General features: G+C 46.7%; 1 protein-coding gene across 13 annotated transcripts in view; it reads right to left on the minus strand.

Annotated features, from left to right (window-relative positions):
• Nucleotides 1-12,452, minus strand: part of chd9 (chromodomain helicase DNA binding protein 9) — a 52,516-nt gene that overhangs the window by 15,391 nt on the left and 24,673 nt on the right. For 9 of the 13 annotated variants that reach the window (XM_066713417.1, XM_066713424.1, XM_066713423.1 and 6 more), the window contains exons 10-25: nt 12,261-12,382; nt 10,821-11,064; nt 10,275-10,451; nt 9,868-10,011; nt 9,105-9,360; nt 8,550-8,760; nt 5,832-6,027; nt 5,453-5,620; nt 4,941-5,123; nt 4,506-4,616; nt 4,048-4,244; nt 3,629-3,828; nt 2,891-3,050; nt 1,961-2,050; nt 760-863; nt 325-442 (exon numbers count right to left, since the gene is read on the minus strand). In XM_066713417.1, the coding sequence (XP_066569514.1) occupies nt 325-442; nt 760-863; nt 1,961-2,050; nt 2,891-3,050; nt 3,629-3,828; nt 4,048-4,244; nt 4,506-4,616; nt 4,941-5,123; nt 5,453-5,620; nt 5,832-6,027; nt 8,550-8,760; nt 9,105-9,360; nt 9,868-10,011; nt 10,275-10,451; nt 10,821-11,064; nt 12,261-12,382 (2,681 nt within the window). The remainder of the gene's footprint in view (nt 1-324; nt 443-759; nt 864-1,960; nt 2,051-2,890; nt 3,051-3,628; nt 3,829-4,047; nt 4,245-4,505; nt 4,617-4,940; nt 5,124-5,452; nt 5,621-5,831; nt 6,028-8,549; nt 8,761-9,104; nt 9,361-9,867; nt 10,012-10,274; nt 10,452-10,820; nt 11,065-12,260; nt 12,383-12,452) is intronic. The other 4 variants (XM_066713420.1, XM_066713419.1, XM_066713428.1 and 1 more) reach the window with 1 other exon arrangement.

Raw genomic sequence — 12,452 nt, forward strand, 5'->3', positions numbered from 1 at the left:
CGGATTGTAGAAATCGCGTAGTGTGACGCCAGCATTAGGGCATCTGCTAAGAAATAATGTGTGTGCACCTGAGAAAACTGCCCTGCACATGTCCGTGTATCTTCAGGTCTGCTGTGTGTCTGTCTTACAGTACGTCTCCAAGCCAGTCCCCTGTGTACGTGTGTGGATTTTTGCATGTGAGTGAAAGTGTGTGTGTGCGTGTGAGAAAACTGTCCTGCCTGTATGCACCCTGTCTTTGCGTTTGTCCTGTTTAATCCTGTCCTATCTAGTCATCTCTGTACAGGTGTGGGCAGTGCCTGCAGGGGGCTCTGTGCAAGCATGTACCCGTCCATGAAGTCAGTGGCCCTCTGCTCGGCAGCGATGGCCTTGTCGTCTGGGCGGCCCACACGCTCCAGGAAGCTGAGGGCGGGGTCTGCACGGATGGTGTTGTACTTTTCATAACCTGCAATAGTCAGAAACCAGTGTCTCACACACACAGCTACAGACAGTCTGCTGCCATGCCAGGCCTGTAGGCTTCACTGTAGATAACAGAGTGAACATCCTTGTACAGATAACAATCTGCCATTGGAGAGATTAGCCTCACTGTGTGAAAGGCCATTTGTATCCAGTCTCACTTGTACAAGCTATACATATGACTAACTGCGCTCTTACACCCCTGTCAGCTGACTCGCCGTGCTAGTAACCCGTCAGCTGACTCACCTTGCTTGTACACCCGTCAGCTGACTCACCGTGCTTGTACACCCCTGTCAGCTGACTCACCGTGCTTGTACACCCCTATCAGGAGGCACTTGTCTGCCTCTGCGTCCCACCAGTGTGCAGGCAGCTCAGAGTGGTCCGGCTCCGGGACCCAGATGTCGATCTCACTGCCAGAGAGAAACAACCACATTTACTGGGGTAATTCAGCAGTCAGAGCAACAAACTTACTGCAGTGCAGTGCTGATTTTAAATAGTTTAATAAATAAGCATTTGAATACAGAAGTAACAAAAAAGGAATTGATGTTTTCACCCCACACATACATCTGCTTGTTTGTGTGTATAGCAAAATAAATAAAATCTCTTTTCTGCTCCTTTCTGAGAACTGCAGCACCATTTCCTCAGGCAGCTCCTGATGCCCAGCAGTGTGACAACCATTAAGAGGTAATGAAACATTCCCTACTGCTTAACCCTGGCCACCCTGAACTCCCCTTGGCAGAAGGGAAAAAGCAAGGGGGGTGGTGAGGAGGAAAAATTAAAAAATAAACGAGGAGTCTGGCTCTACAGGGATCTTTGCCAAGTCTCCAGTTCAACTTACCGGAAGGAAAAACACTGGGAATGAAAATCCCAAAGCCACGTGGTGTCTGTGGTGTCTCTCAGCCCTGCTGTACTGCTCTGCAGTGTCTGTACCCTCTGCCGTTTCTGTGCCCTGTGCTGTACATGACGCATGATGCTGACGAATTATGTCTCGCATGTCCACCAGCCAAAGCCTTATTTATCCTCTGACTCTATTTATAGAGGGTGGGAGAATTTCCCTTTCTTGGAAGCAGATGTGTGAGTCTACTTTTCTTGGGCTGATCCAGTAGTATCCTATACATATAGTTATGTGTTTGTGAATGTGTATGTGTGCGTCTGTGTGTGAAGAATGGCCATTATTCAAACTACATAAAGAATGGAGGTTTGTTAAAATGGCTGGCTCTGGGTCAAGCACATTGTCAACCTGATCGTTATTATGTGACTCTAAGCCAAGCAGCAAACAGATGACTATTAAAAATATCCCATCCAATCTTCCAGGGAAGTGCACAAAAACACCAAAGGAAAAATACTGTTGACCATGCAGCTTCCACTATCTAAATACAAGTAAGGTCTGCAAAGTCACAGAAGTTTTAAAACGCATCCCTGTGCGTCTGGAGTACAGCCGTGCCGAGTACAGGACTCTCCTCCGCAGACTAGAGCATTCATCTCAGCCGCGGCGCCTCTCTCTCACCTGGACTCCACGTTGTCAATCACCTTCTGGGACTGGTCACCGATTACTTCCTGCTTCAGGTAATACAGCATCCTGACACGGAGCAGGACCCTGCGGGGAAGACGAGCGACCAGAGCTGCTGAGCAACAGAAACACCATGGGCAGGACTGCAGTCGAGCACCCCGAGCAGTGTGAGCAGCGGGCTCTCACCCGAACCCCAGCCTGCACTCAATCACCCTCCATCCCTCTGCCCTTAACCCCTTCTCCGCTCTGGACACAATGGCCCTGCCTGGTTCACGCTGGGTGCCAAAGGAAAAAAATTAAATAAATACATAAATCCTTTCTGTTGCTGCCCTGACACGGAGAACAAGCCCTCAGGTCTACAACTGCCTGTGTGTCACTTCCGTGTTAACTCAAACAACGACGAGACGCGTATTAAAAATAATAATAAATAAATAAATAAATTAATAAATGAAACATCCTCATCCTGCCTAGGAAAAATCCCAGCGCTATAGACAAAAGAACCCCAGGTCAGCGAAAGCCTGTGTGACAGTCCTGAGCCAGCCCGACCACTAATTGTCCTGCTCAGCAGACCTGGTTGCAAACAAAGAGGAACTTTCTATGGAGACTACGGGCCCGGACTCAAATGCCACACGCGCCCAGCAACCCTGTCGGGGGGGTGACTGTCTTTCTACAGCCACTACTGTTCTAATGCAATCTTGCAGCACACAGAAAATAAATAACCACCAAACCAACTAACTAGTTAAATAACTAAAACAGGAAAACACTAAGTGATTCATACTAATATTAACACTAATGTCATTAAAAAATTGTACTGCCACTACCGATGAAAAATATGATGATTATTATTCTTATTATTCTGTGAGGAGCCGCCTGCAGGGGAGGCAGGCTGTTGCCAGGAGACAGCTGCTATGCGACAGTGATGCTCACTTGTTGCAGTGGTGTTTCAGGTGTTTCTTGTAGCCTTCGTCCTGCAGCAGGTGCTGGGGGTTGTGCTTCCGGATCCACTCGGCCTTCTGAATATCGAAGGAGCTGGGCTGGGTCTTCACCTTCTTTCCCTTGCGGCCCCGGGGCACAGGAGCAGAGAGGCCTGCGGCAGGACAACGAGAGGAGGGAACGCACCCAGTCAGACATGCTTCACTTGGTTTAAAGTTCGACACACGGGGCACCAAGCATTTTCCTGCTCGGCTTGTCTATATATGGCAGCAGTATACAGGGCTCAGAAACAACAAACTAACAGTAGAGGGAGAGAGGGATGGAACAGTGTAGGCCCTTTCACTCGACTGAGCGGACCAGCTGGGTGAAACAGGACATTGGCAAAGTGACGCTCTCTCGAACACTGGCAGCACCCATAAACGGGCTGAATGACTGCACGCTGGGCCTACATCAACAAGTCAGTAGACAAAACACTCCAACCTGAACAAAAAGTTTACTGGGAACTACAACCCTAACCTGGACCAAAATGTAACCCTAATTTAATCACAAATTCATAGTAATGCAAAATTGAACTATACACTAAAAACAAGGCTCACTAAACAACCAAAAAGGTCTACGTTTTTCTGTTTGCTCACTTAAAACTTTTTTTGATCTTAATATATTGCATTAGCAGCAGCCTGAACTCGAGCACAGGTGCAATTCCTGGTATGGCCCATATCCCCGCCGGCTCACCCAGGTGGTTCTGCAGCTCCTTGGTCTGGCCATCCTCGGTGGGGGCAATCAGGTCCCACATGAAGCTCTTGATCTTGTCGTCGCCCCGGTAGTGCACCAGGCAGTAGGCCAGCAGCGCACGGCAGATCACCTCCACGTCATGCTCGTTCAGCTGCCTCTTGAAGCGGCCATGCAGCAGGATGTCCTTCCAGCGGCCCCAACTGCCACATGAGGACACAGGCCACATTATACAAACGGAACAGGTGAAGGCCCACACAGCGGTTCACCACCCACCAATCAGACATCACTCACACACAGGAAGGCCGACGTACATAAGCATCCAGGCAAACTCACACGAGGTTTGCACACGCGCAAGCAGATTCCCACATGATGCACAAGGACTTGCCAAGTTACACGAAGATGCAGCTTGGGGGACTCACCCGTACACCAGCAGGTTCTTCTCGACACGGAAGCACTCAGTGCGGCCGTAGCCATTGAGTCGGTCGTAGGGGCGGCGCAGCCGGGGCTTGTCATCGCCCTCGCTCTCTGGCTCGGACAACTCCGCCAGCTCATCTTTGGTGGCACTGAACGGCCGCGTCTGCTTCCGGACCCGCGGCGTATCGATTACTAGGCTGTTCTGTTGGGGGGGAAACAACAACAACACACAGAAACGTCAGGGGAGAGGCAGGGAGAGGGAGAGAGGAAGGAGTAAATGAAAGGGAAGGGAGTTATAAGGAAAATATAAAAGCCAAAGGAAGATGAAAATTGGAAACAAGAATGTAAAGCAGAGAACGTAATAGACGCCACGAGAGAAGTGATAAGAGAACAGTAAGAGAAAGAGTATAAATTCAGTTTATTTTGAGAAACTAGCTTCTGGAAGCTCTGTTTGAACACTCACTCTGCCATTGATGGTGTCCAGGTCAATCTCTGCCTTTTTCGCCCACTTGTCCCAGAAGTTTGGGTCATCGAGGGAGATGTCCGTCCTGTTCCCAGATGCCACAAAACTGGCCTGTAACAGAAACCGCTGTCATCTCGGAGCCCAGGGACAATCGACATGGAACATGGGAACGAGACCCACAGAATATGGGAGACAATCGGCACAATGCTGGCAGGGATTCAAGTGTACCAGCGATGCTAATCTGTAACCTACCATTGTTTTAGTTTAAGTAAACTCAAACAAGCTTTCTTAATGTTCTTAATGTTAAGGTAGTAAATGACAGCAAGCCAGCTGGCCCATCTAGCTGATGAGGTTGAGTGTTTTCAATACATCACTAAGTAGTAACTGAGACTACCAAGGTTAATAACAGCATCAGTAAAGCATGGCTGGGTGTACCTTGGCAAAGGTGGAGCCGCGGCCCTCAGACTCGATGGTGATGGTCTTGGTCCTGCGCTGCAGGATCTGATCAATATCTTCTTCGCAGAACTTGGAACCCTCGTCCTCCTCATCCATGATGGCCCCGTATGCTCCGCGTCGCAGCAGGTCCTCAATCTCCTTCTTCGAGAGCTGCTGGATCTGCTGGGAGGAGACGCAGCGGCTCGCTCAGCCACAGGGTGTAGCACAGCAGAGCACCGCTCAACACGGGCTATGTTCGATACCATTACCACATTGTGTCGTCTTGACATGGGGTATATTGCTGAAAACCCCCCGCTTTTAATTATATCTGTTTTGGCTCATTGAAACTAAATACTTACATAAATAAAACAAATGTGAGCGATTAAAATAGTCAAAATAAACACTGGTGTGTTTGCTGCAGAGGATGAGATGCAGGTAATGGAGAGGGTGTGTGACAGTGGAGTGGGACAGTGTCACGTATCAGAGAGCATGCGTCGCAGAGCTGCACTTACCCCCCCACCGCTGTTCTCGCGGCCACTCATGCTCTGCAGCACGGCCTTATCCAGCCCCAGCTTCAGGCTGGCGCGGTCGAACATCTCCCTCTCGTACGAGTTCCTGGTGATCAACCGGTACACCTTCACTGCCTTGTTCTGCCCGATCCGGTGACACCGAGCCTGGGCCTGCAGGGGGGACACAATGAGGAGAAATGTGAATTCCACCCCTTTAAAAAAACATGCATAATTCCAACGATAAATCAGAAAATGTTTTTAGTTTGAGACAGTATGGATTGATACTTTTTCTTTTACTTAAGAAAACAAAGTAACGTCCAGAACAAACACACCCTCCCCCCTAACACATACAGAGGGGTCTCGGGTACTGGCATGCACTGACCTGCAGGTCATTCTGGGGATTCCAGTCGGAGTCAAAGATGATGCAGGTGTCGGCAGCGGTGAGGTTGATGCCCAGTCCCCCCGCCCGCGTGCACAGCAGGAACACGAAGCGGTCTGAATCCGGCTTGCTGAACCGGTCGATAGCGGCCTGGCGCAGGTTCCCCCGCACACGCCCATCGATGCGCTCGTACAGGTACCTGCCAGGGACACACAGCACCGAGCAATCAGATATGCGTCGGGGCACAGACACTCACACTTGGGTCCCATCACCAGCACCAGTCTATCCTGTGTGCTCAATGTCAGCCCTCACATGGGTTTGTGCAAGTCCTTTTGGCAAAGACCAGAAGAACCCGCCCCCCCCCCCCTTTCATCTCTGCAAGAGCCTTCCTGCTCCAGAGGCAGGAATCCCTGAGGGGAAGCTCAGACCCTGGGCTAAACTCTGTCTAGGCTCCACGCCACCAATCTGCACTTATTTACTTTACTGTACTTTTATTTCGTTGTGCCAAAGAAAGGCCGGTGAGTGCAGAGAATGAGAAACCGAGACAGATGGAAAAAGAGTGAGTGGGGAGGGGGAGAAAAGAAAAAGAAAGAGATGGGAGAGAGAGACACACGCACAAAGAGGGGAGGCAGTGGGACTATAAAATGTACATAAAATAAATTAATTATATTGTTAGGCTTCATTACAGCCCATAACTATTTGAAATATTTGTGCTCTCTGTGTTTGTTTGCTCTTGGGCGTATCAGGCTCTTAAATAGTTAATTGTTACAGAAGCATCTCCTTTCTATTAGCATATTTCCATTTTAACCAGAACATGAATTTCTCGCCGTGTGTCAAACTTAGCAGGTTGGTTATGTCCTTGGTAGATCGGAAACTAGACACTGGCTGCACGGATGCTACTTTTAGCTGAAGATGCGTTCCATAAAAACAAACTGAACCGCACAGTGTTCAGGTCATAAGACCAAAGCAAGGAGGCAAACTCCCCGTCGCCATTTTCTCCATAAACTCTCTTCAATGCTAAAGATGTCAGGAAACTATTCAACCGAGAGGCACTCTCTTCAAAGCAGAACTAGCGCCCCTGGCAGCAGCTGGGTTCATAATAATACAATCTCAGGCTCTTGACAGCACATGTAAGGTGCATCTGAACTCTGGTGACTGGCAATATCTTTTACAGCCTGACCGATACAGTTTTTTGGTCTGATACCGATGCCGATAATTGGGAAGCTACATTTCCCAATTACCGATATATCTGCTGAAATTTACATTTTGGTTTTTTTAGCATGAAAAATTAATTTTCTAGCATGGATGCCTCAAATCTCTCCTGGTCAGAGAAATTGTCTAATATTACATTTTTACATTTTACATAATAAACTTAACATACATTTTCATCATAAATAACAACCACAAATTAAACATTGTAAAAATAAATTAGAATAAGGAATAAAGGAAAAATATAAAAAGTTATATACATATAAAGTTTCAGTTTTATCCAACACTGTCCGAGAGATGCGTTTTTCACAAATTTTCTTAAGATTTTTTACTGTGATCTGAGTTTGCTTGTCATTTGTAGACAGTTTTTTTTTTTTTTTTGCAGATCCAGTCAACATCTTCAGCGAACATTTACTGTTTTTCTTTATTTTAATTACTATTGTGAATCTTGAAATGCGATTAACTTTTCAGTAAAAATATGCCTCTATGCAATAGCATACGGTAATCTTCAGCCATGATGAAAATAAACAATCAAAACCATGGATACTGAAATACAGCACTGCTTTCAAAAACACTTTCTATTTGTTATGAGGGTTTTAGTAATACACATGTTTATGAGCCCTGTGTTTCTCAGTGGGGGTGTGTTTGTTTCACTGCGGTGCTCAGTAATGCACCACTGCGCCACTGCGCCACTGCACATGAGCATCACTGTGGAGTTGGAAGTTTCCAGCAAAAATTAAAGCACCAAAACTATGTTAAAAAATAATGGTAAATCATTATAACAATGACTGTAAAACCAAATAAACATGCATTTATTTATTGTCTGAAGTCTGACGACAAATTATAATAATAATAATAATAATTATTATTTATTTCTTAGCAGACGCCCTTGTCCAGGGTGACTTACAAAATATAAGAGCAATACAGTGTAATAAGTGCAATAATACAGTGCAATTCAAGGCATAATACATTTTACAAATTCAGAATTTACAAAAGTGTATACGAGATGTACAGTAAACAATATATAAGGTCTTACATCCTAGATTGTAAAAGCTGAAAACTTTGACTTAACATCCTGTCTGCACTTAAGAGCTAAGGGAGAGGGAGCATAGGGGAAATCAAAATAAACAATACAAGTGCTAGTAATGAAAAGGCAAGAGTATGACAAAGTGCAATCTAACAGGAGAATGAAAGACTAAATTACAAGTAGAGTCTAAAAGATTTGATGGTAATTTGAAAAAAATATTTAGCCAATAGTTTGAGAAAATATATATCAGTGCATTATTGATGGAATATTTGCTGATACAGATATTTATGTAAAAGGCCAATATCGGACAATAATATCGGTGCTCCGATAGATCTATCTGGCTCTAATGTCTTTTATCACTAAAAACATTTTAAACACGGAAGCTGCCCTGAACACACGCACGGACATATGCATAACACTGCTGGTCGTGTGCATGGAAAACCGTGGCACCATTTCAAAGCCTTGATGCGGTTGCTGGGGGTTACCTCCTCTGGATGAGGTAGTCCTCCAGGATGTCCAGGCAGCGCACCATCTGAGAGAAGATGAGGACTTTGTGGCCGCCGGCCTTCATCTTGGGCAGCAGCTTATCGATGAGGACCAGCTTGCCGGCTGACTGCACCATGGCCTGTAGGTGGAAGTCCAGGGCGGCCGGGCTGTAAACCTCCCGGAACTCCTCCAGGATCTTCTCCTCGGCCCCTGCAAGAAAACACAGCACAGGGGCATACAAACATCTGCCATAAGCCCAGGACTAGAGAGGCTGAAGTGTGGGGCAGGAAACGTCATTAAGACAGAGGGTATATAAGGTGGGAAATACATGTGTGTGTACAGATTTATTTAAAGAGTGCTTAATAGTGATTGTGTGGGAGTGGTGATAGTGTATGTACTGAATTCCTGGTGAGGTAGGGGTGAAAGTGTACACAGTGTACATTTGATGAGGAAGAGGTGATGACACTGTATCCAATCTACCTGTGATGTGGTGGGGGAGGCGTTGGCGTGTGTAGTGTACCTGTGATGTGGTGGGGGAGGTGTATATAGCTTACCTTTGATGAGGTAGGGGTGGTTGCAGCACTTGCGCAGCTCCATCATGGTGTTGACCAGATTGGGGACGTTGGCCTGTCCGGCCCCCTTGGACAGGAAGGAGAAGTTCTTCTCAAGGATGGCCCTGTAGTACTTCTTCTGGATGTTGGTGAGCTCCACCTCGATGATGGTCTCCTCCTTGGGTGCCAGTTTCTTCTCCACATCCTCCTTCAGCCTCCTCAGCATCATGGGTTTCAAGATGGCCTGCAGCTTCTGAACCTGAGGGAGCAATGTGCAGACACACAGAGAGGAGGACAAAAAAAAGTTAGATTTCAGAGTAATGCTGCTGTAATGACCAAGGGAGAATCTGTGACTTTTCTATCCAAGTGAACACCCCACTACGCTCTTAAAGCTTCACTACACCTTCACTACACTTTCCTTACGATTTGGTTTGTTTTTTCTGAGCACACGGCTAGCAAGATAGGTGTAAAGAACAGCTTTGCAAAGAATCATTAGCCTGCAGCTGCCAACTGGGGGGTTGCTGACAGTGTTTTGCAGAGTTACTTCTTCATTCTTGGATTATTTTGTTGTATTATTTTTAGGGGTTGCTGAGAGAAAATACACAGGGCGGCTGACGGTGTTTTGTCTAGGGTCTAGCGATGCCCCTGGTCGGCGATATTACAGCATGCCAGTTTATACTGGTCTGCCACATGCCAGTGACCCAGTTACAAGACTCTTCCCTCACAATACGCACACGCAAGCACACAAAATTAAATGCAGTCATACCTGCTCCTCTGTCTTCAGGTCCCCAAACTCCTGCATAAAGGTGGACTCTGAGGGGAAGCGTGAGGGCTCCAGGAAGTGCAGCAAACTGAAGAGTTCCTCCACTGTGTTCTGTAGAGGGGTTCCCGTCAACAGGACCTTGTGTTCCTGTACAGCAATTTAAAAGCTTACACTCAGAGAAAGAGATATGATATGATTTCATACAGGCTACTTTTGACTACCTACCTTTACAGAATAGATGTCACCCGTCTATATCGGTTGGTTAATTACCTATCATGTTATGGCGATTCCACAGCATAAGTTCAGTTGAAATTCAGACTCACAATAACTGCTGTAACTGTAATTTTAATTACAACTAAGCGCCAAGATGTTTTTTACAGTGTGTGAGAGCAAGTCTTCGGGACACGTACCAGACTCATGAGCTTGAAGCCCTCCAGCAACTTGCAGTTCTTGTTCTTCAGCCGGTGAGCTTCATCAATAATGACACAACGCCACTCGATAGCGTTGAGCTCCGGACAGCCGCCCAGGATCATCTCGAAGGTTGTGATGATGGCGTTGAATCTGTATGCCCCTCGGATGGCTCGGCCCTTCAGGAGGACAGAGGGCAGAGCAGAGGTCAGGGGCTGAGAAAACTGAGAAACCATTACACTAAAATGGCCTAGTTGAAACGCACCACGTATCGATCGGTTTTTATTTATTTAAATTTGTATTTATTGTTTACAATTTTATTTGTAGCTGTTGTGTTTAGAATTTGTTTTCTTCAACTGCAGCCCCTGCCTATCCTGGTCTATATCGCTTTCCCTATATCAGCTTTGGCCATTGTCCTCAGTAACTCCAGGCTAATGCAGTGCACAGGCTTAACCAGTGACCTATGATTGAAGTTGCGGATTAAAATAATGCTGTGTGTTTGGCGGGGCTGTGAGGCTGCGGACAGTGACGGGGGTAAGTGGCCATACCTGCGAGTCCCTGAAGTACATCTCATACTGCTGCAGCATCTGGCGGCTGACCATGCTGCCGTGGTACACAATGACGTTGAGGTCTGTCCAGGTGCGGAACTCACGTTCCCAGTTGGCGATGGTGGACAACGGCGCAATAATGAGGAATGGGCTGCGGATGCCCGTCAGATAGATTTCCTCCAGGAATGTGATGGACTGGATAGTCTTGCCCAGACCCATTTCATCAGCAAGGATACAGTTCCGTCTTGTGTGGGGGTGGGGGGAAATAAGATTGAAGTTTGAGATTTGAAGTCAAGGTCATTGTGATTCAACAACCGTCAGTAATTTAAGAAATACAAATTCCTAAACGGTACCTCACTTTAAACTATTATAAACAGTAATTAGGTTGCCATAGACATCTGAAGGAAGGGTGTAAAATTGGAGCCTGCATAGAATCTATATTAGACAGAGATATTGGCAAACACCAAGTCCCGCCTTGCGCCGCTCTACACCGAAAAATGATCAACGGCTCAGGAAACGGTTCGACTGATGTGTGATTTAGTTAATAGGGTTCTAGCATTAGGCCAATAGCTAATTTCTGCAAGCATCACCTTTTCAGGCAGCTGCTTCTCTGGGCAGCCTTCCAGTTGCAGACACAGTAAGGTGGTTCCATGTTCACTAACTTGCCTGAGTGAAAGGAATCTGGCCACACACACACTCATGCTGTCTAACATAATGATTACTGTAGAGTTGGAATGTTTAGCAAACACAAATCACACCCAGCGACATGGGGAGACATGTTGCTGGCCCTCTTGGTTTCCCTGTGTGGCATAAATGATTGCAATGTGGGTATTCGGTATTAGCATAGAAAACTTGCTCTCATTTTGGAGGAACCTCCCCAAAATAAAATACAAACTTTATATATATTCCTGTAACAATGAAAGCAAGAGTACCAGCTAGGGTACTTCTGCAGTACAGAGAAACATAAAGAAAAACAATGTAAGACTATATATTTGAACTGTCAGCTACACTAGTGTTGCCTCCAGACTAAGCCGCCAAACTATGAAAAAAACAAAAACAAGAGCAAAATCTAGGCAGAAGAATTAAGCCCGTAACAAACAAATTCTCGTTTGTTGTTGTTTTCCTGATGAATCTGATGACTTTCCTGCTTTACTCCCCTACAGCGTGTGGGAACTGACAAGCGTGTCACACTTCATTGGCAGTACAGTACTTGGAAAACCCTAATGGCAAACTGCTTCTGCACTTAATTTAGCGAATCCTAGTGATTTTAGCGAAAATCGACAAGGTGGGTTCCTCCCCCACCCCTGTATGAAGCCACAGGAGCCCCAGCGAAGAAGCTGGCAGGCTGGGTAACATACCCCCCAAGCCCTCTGTGACTATTCTGCTGCACTTGCGTATCTGCCAGATTCCTGCCCCTCCCACCCCCATGCCCTCACTAACCTGTTGTACCAGTTGAACAGGAGCCAGTTGACCCCCTCCAGCTGGTAGTCCCTGAGCCAGTTACCATTGCCATATTCCCGCGACTGCTCTGTCTTCTTCCACATGCTGGCCGGCGGTCGGTCCTGCGCAGACAAAGAGAGATTGAGAAGGGAGAAGATAGGGAGAGACAAACGGACACACAGAGACAGAGGA

Source organism: Amia ocellicauda, chromosome 9, assembly GCF_036373705.1.
Source record: "Amia ocellicauda isolate fAmiCal2 chromosome 9, fAmiCal2.hap1, whole genome shotgun sequence".
NCBI classification, from domain to species: domain Eukaryota; kingdom Metazoa; phylum Chordata; class Actinopteri; order Amiiformes; family Amiidae; genus Amia; species Amia ocellicauda.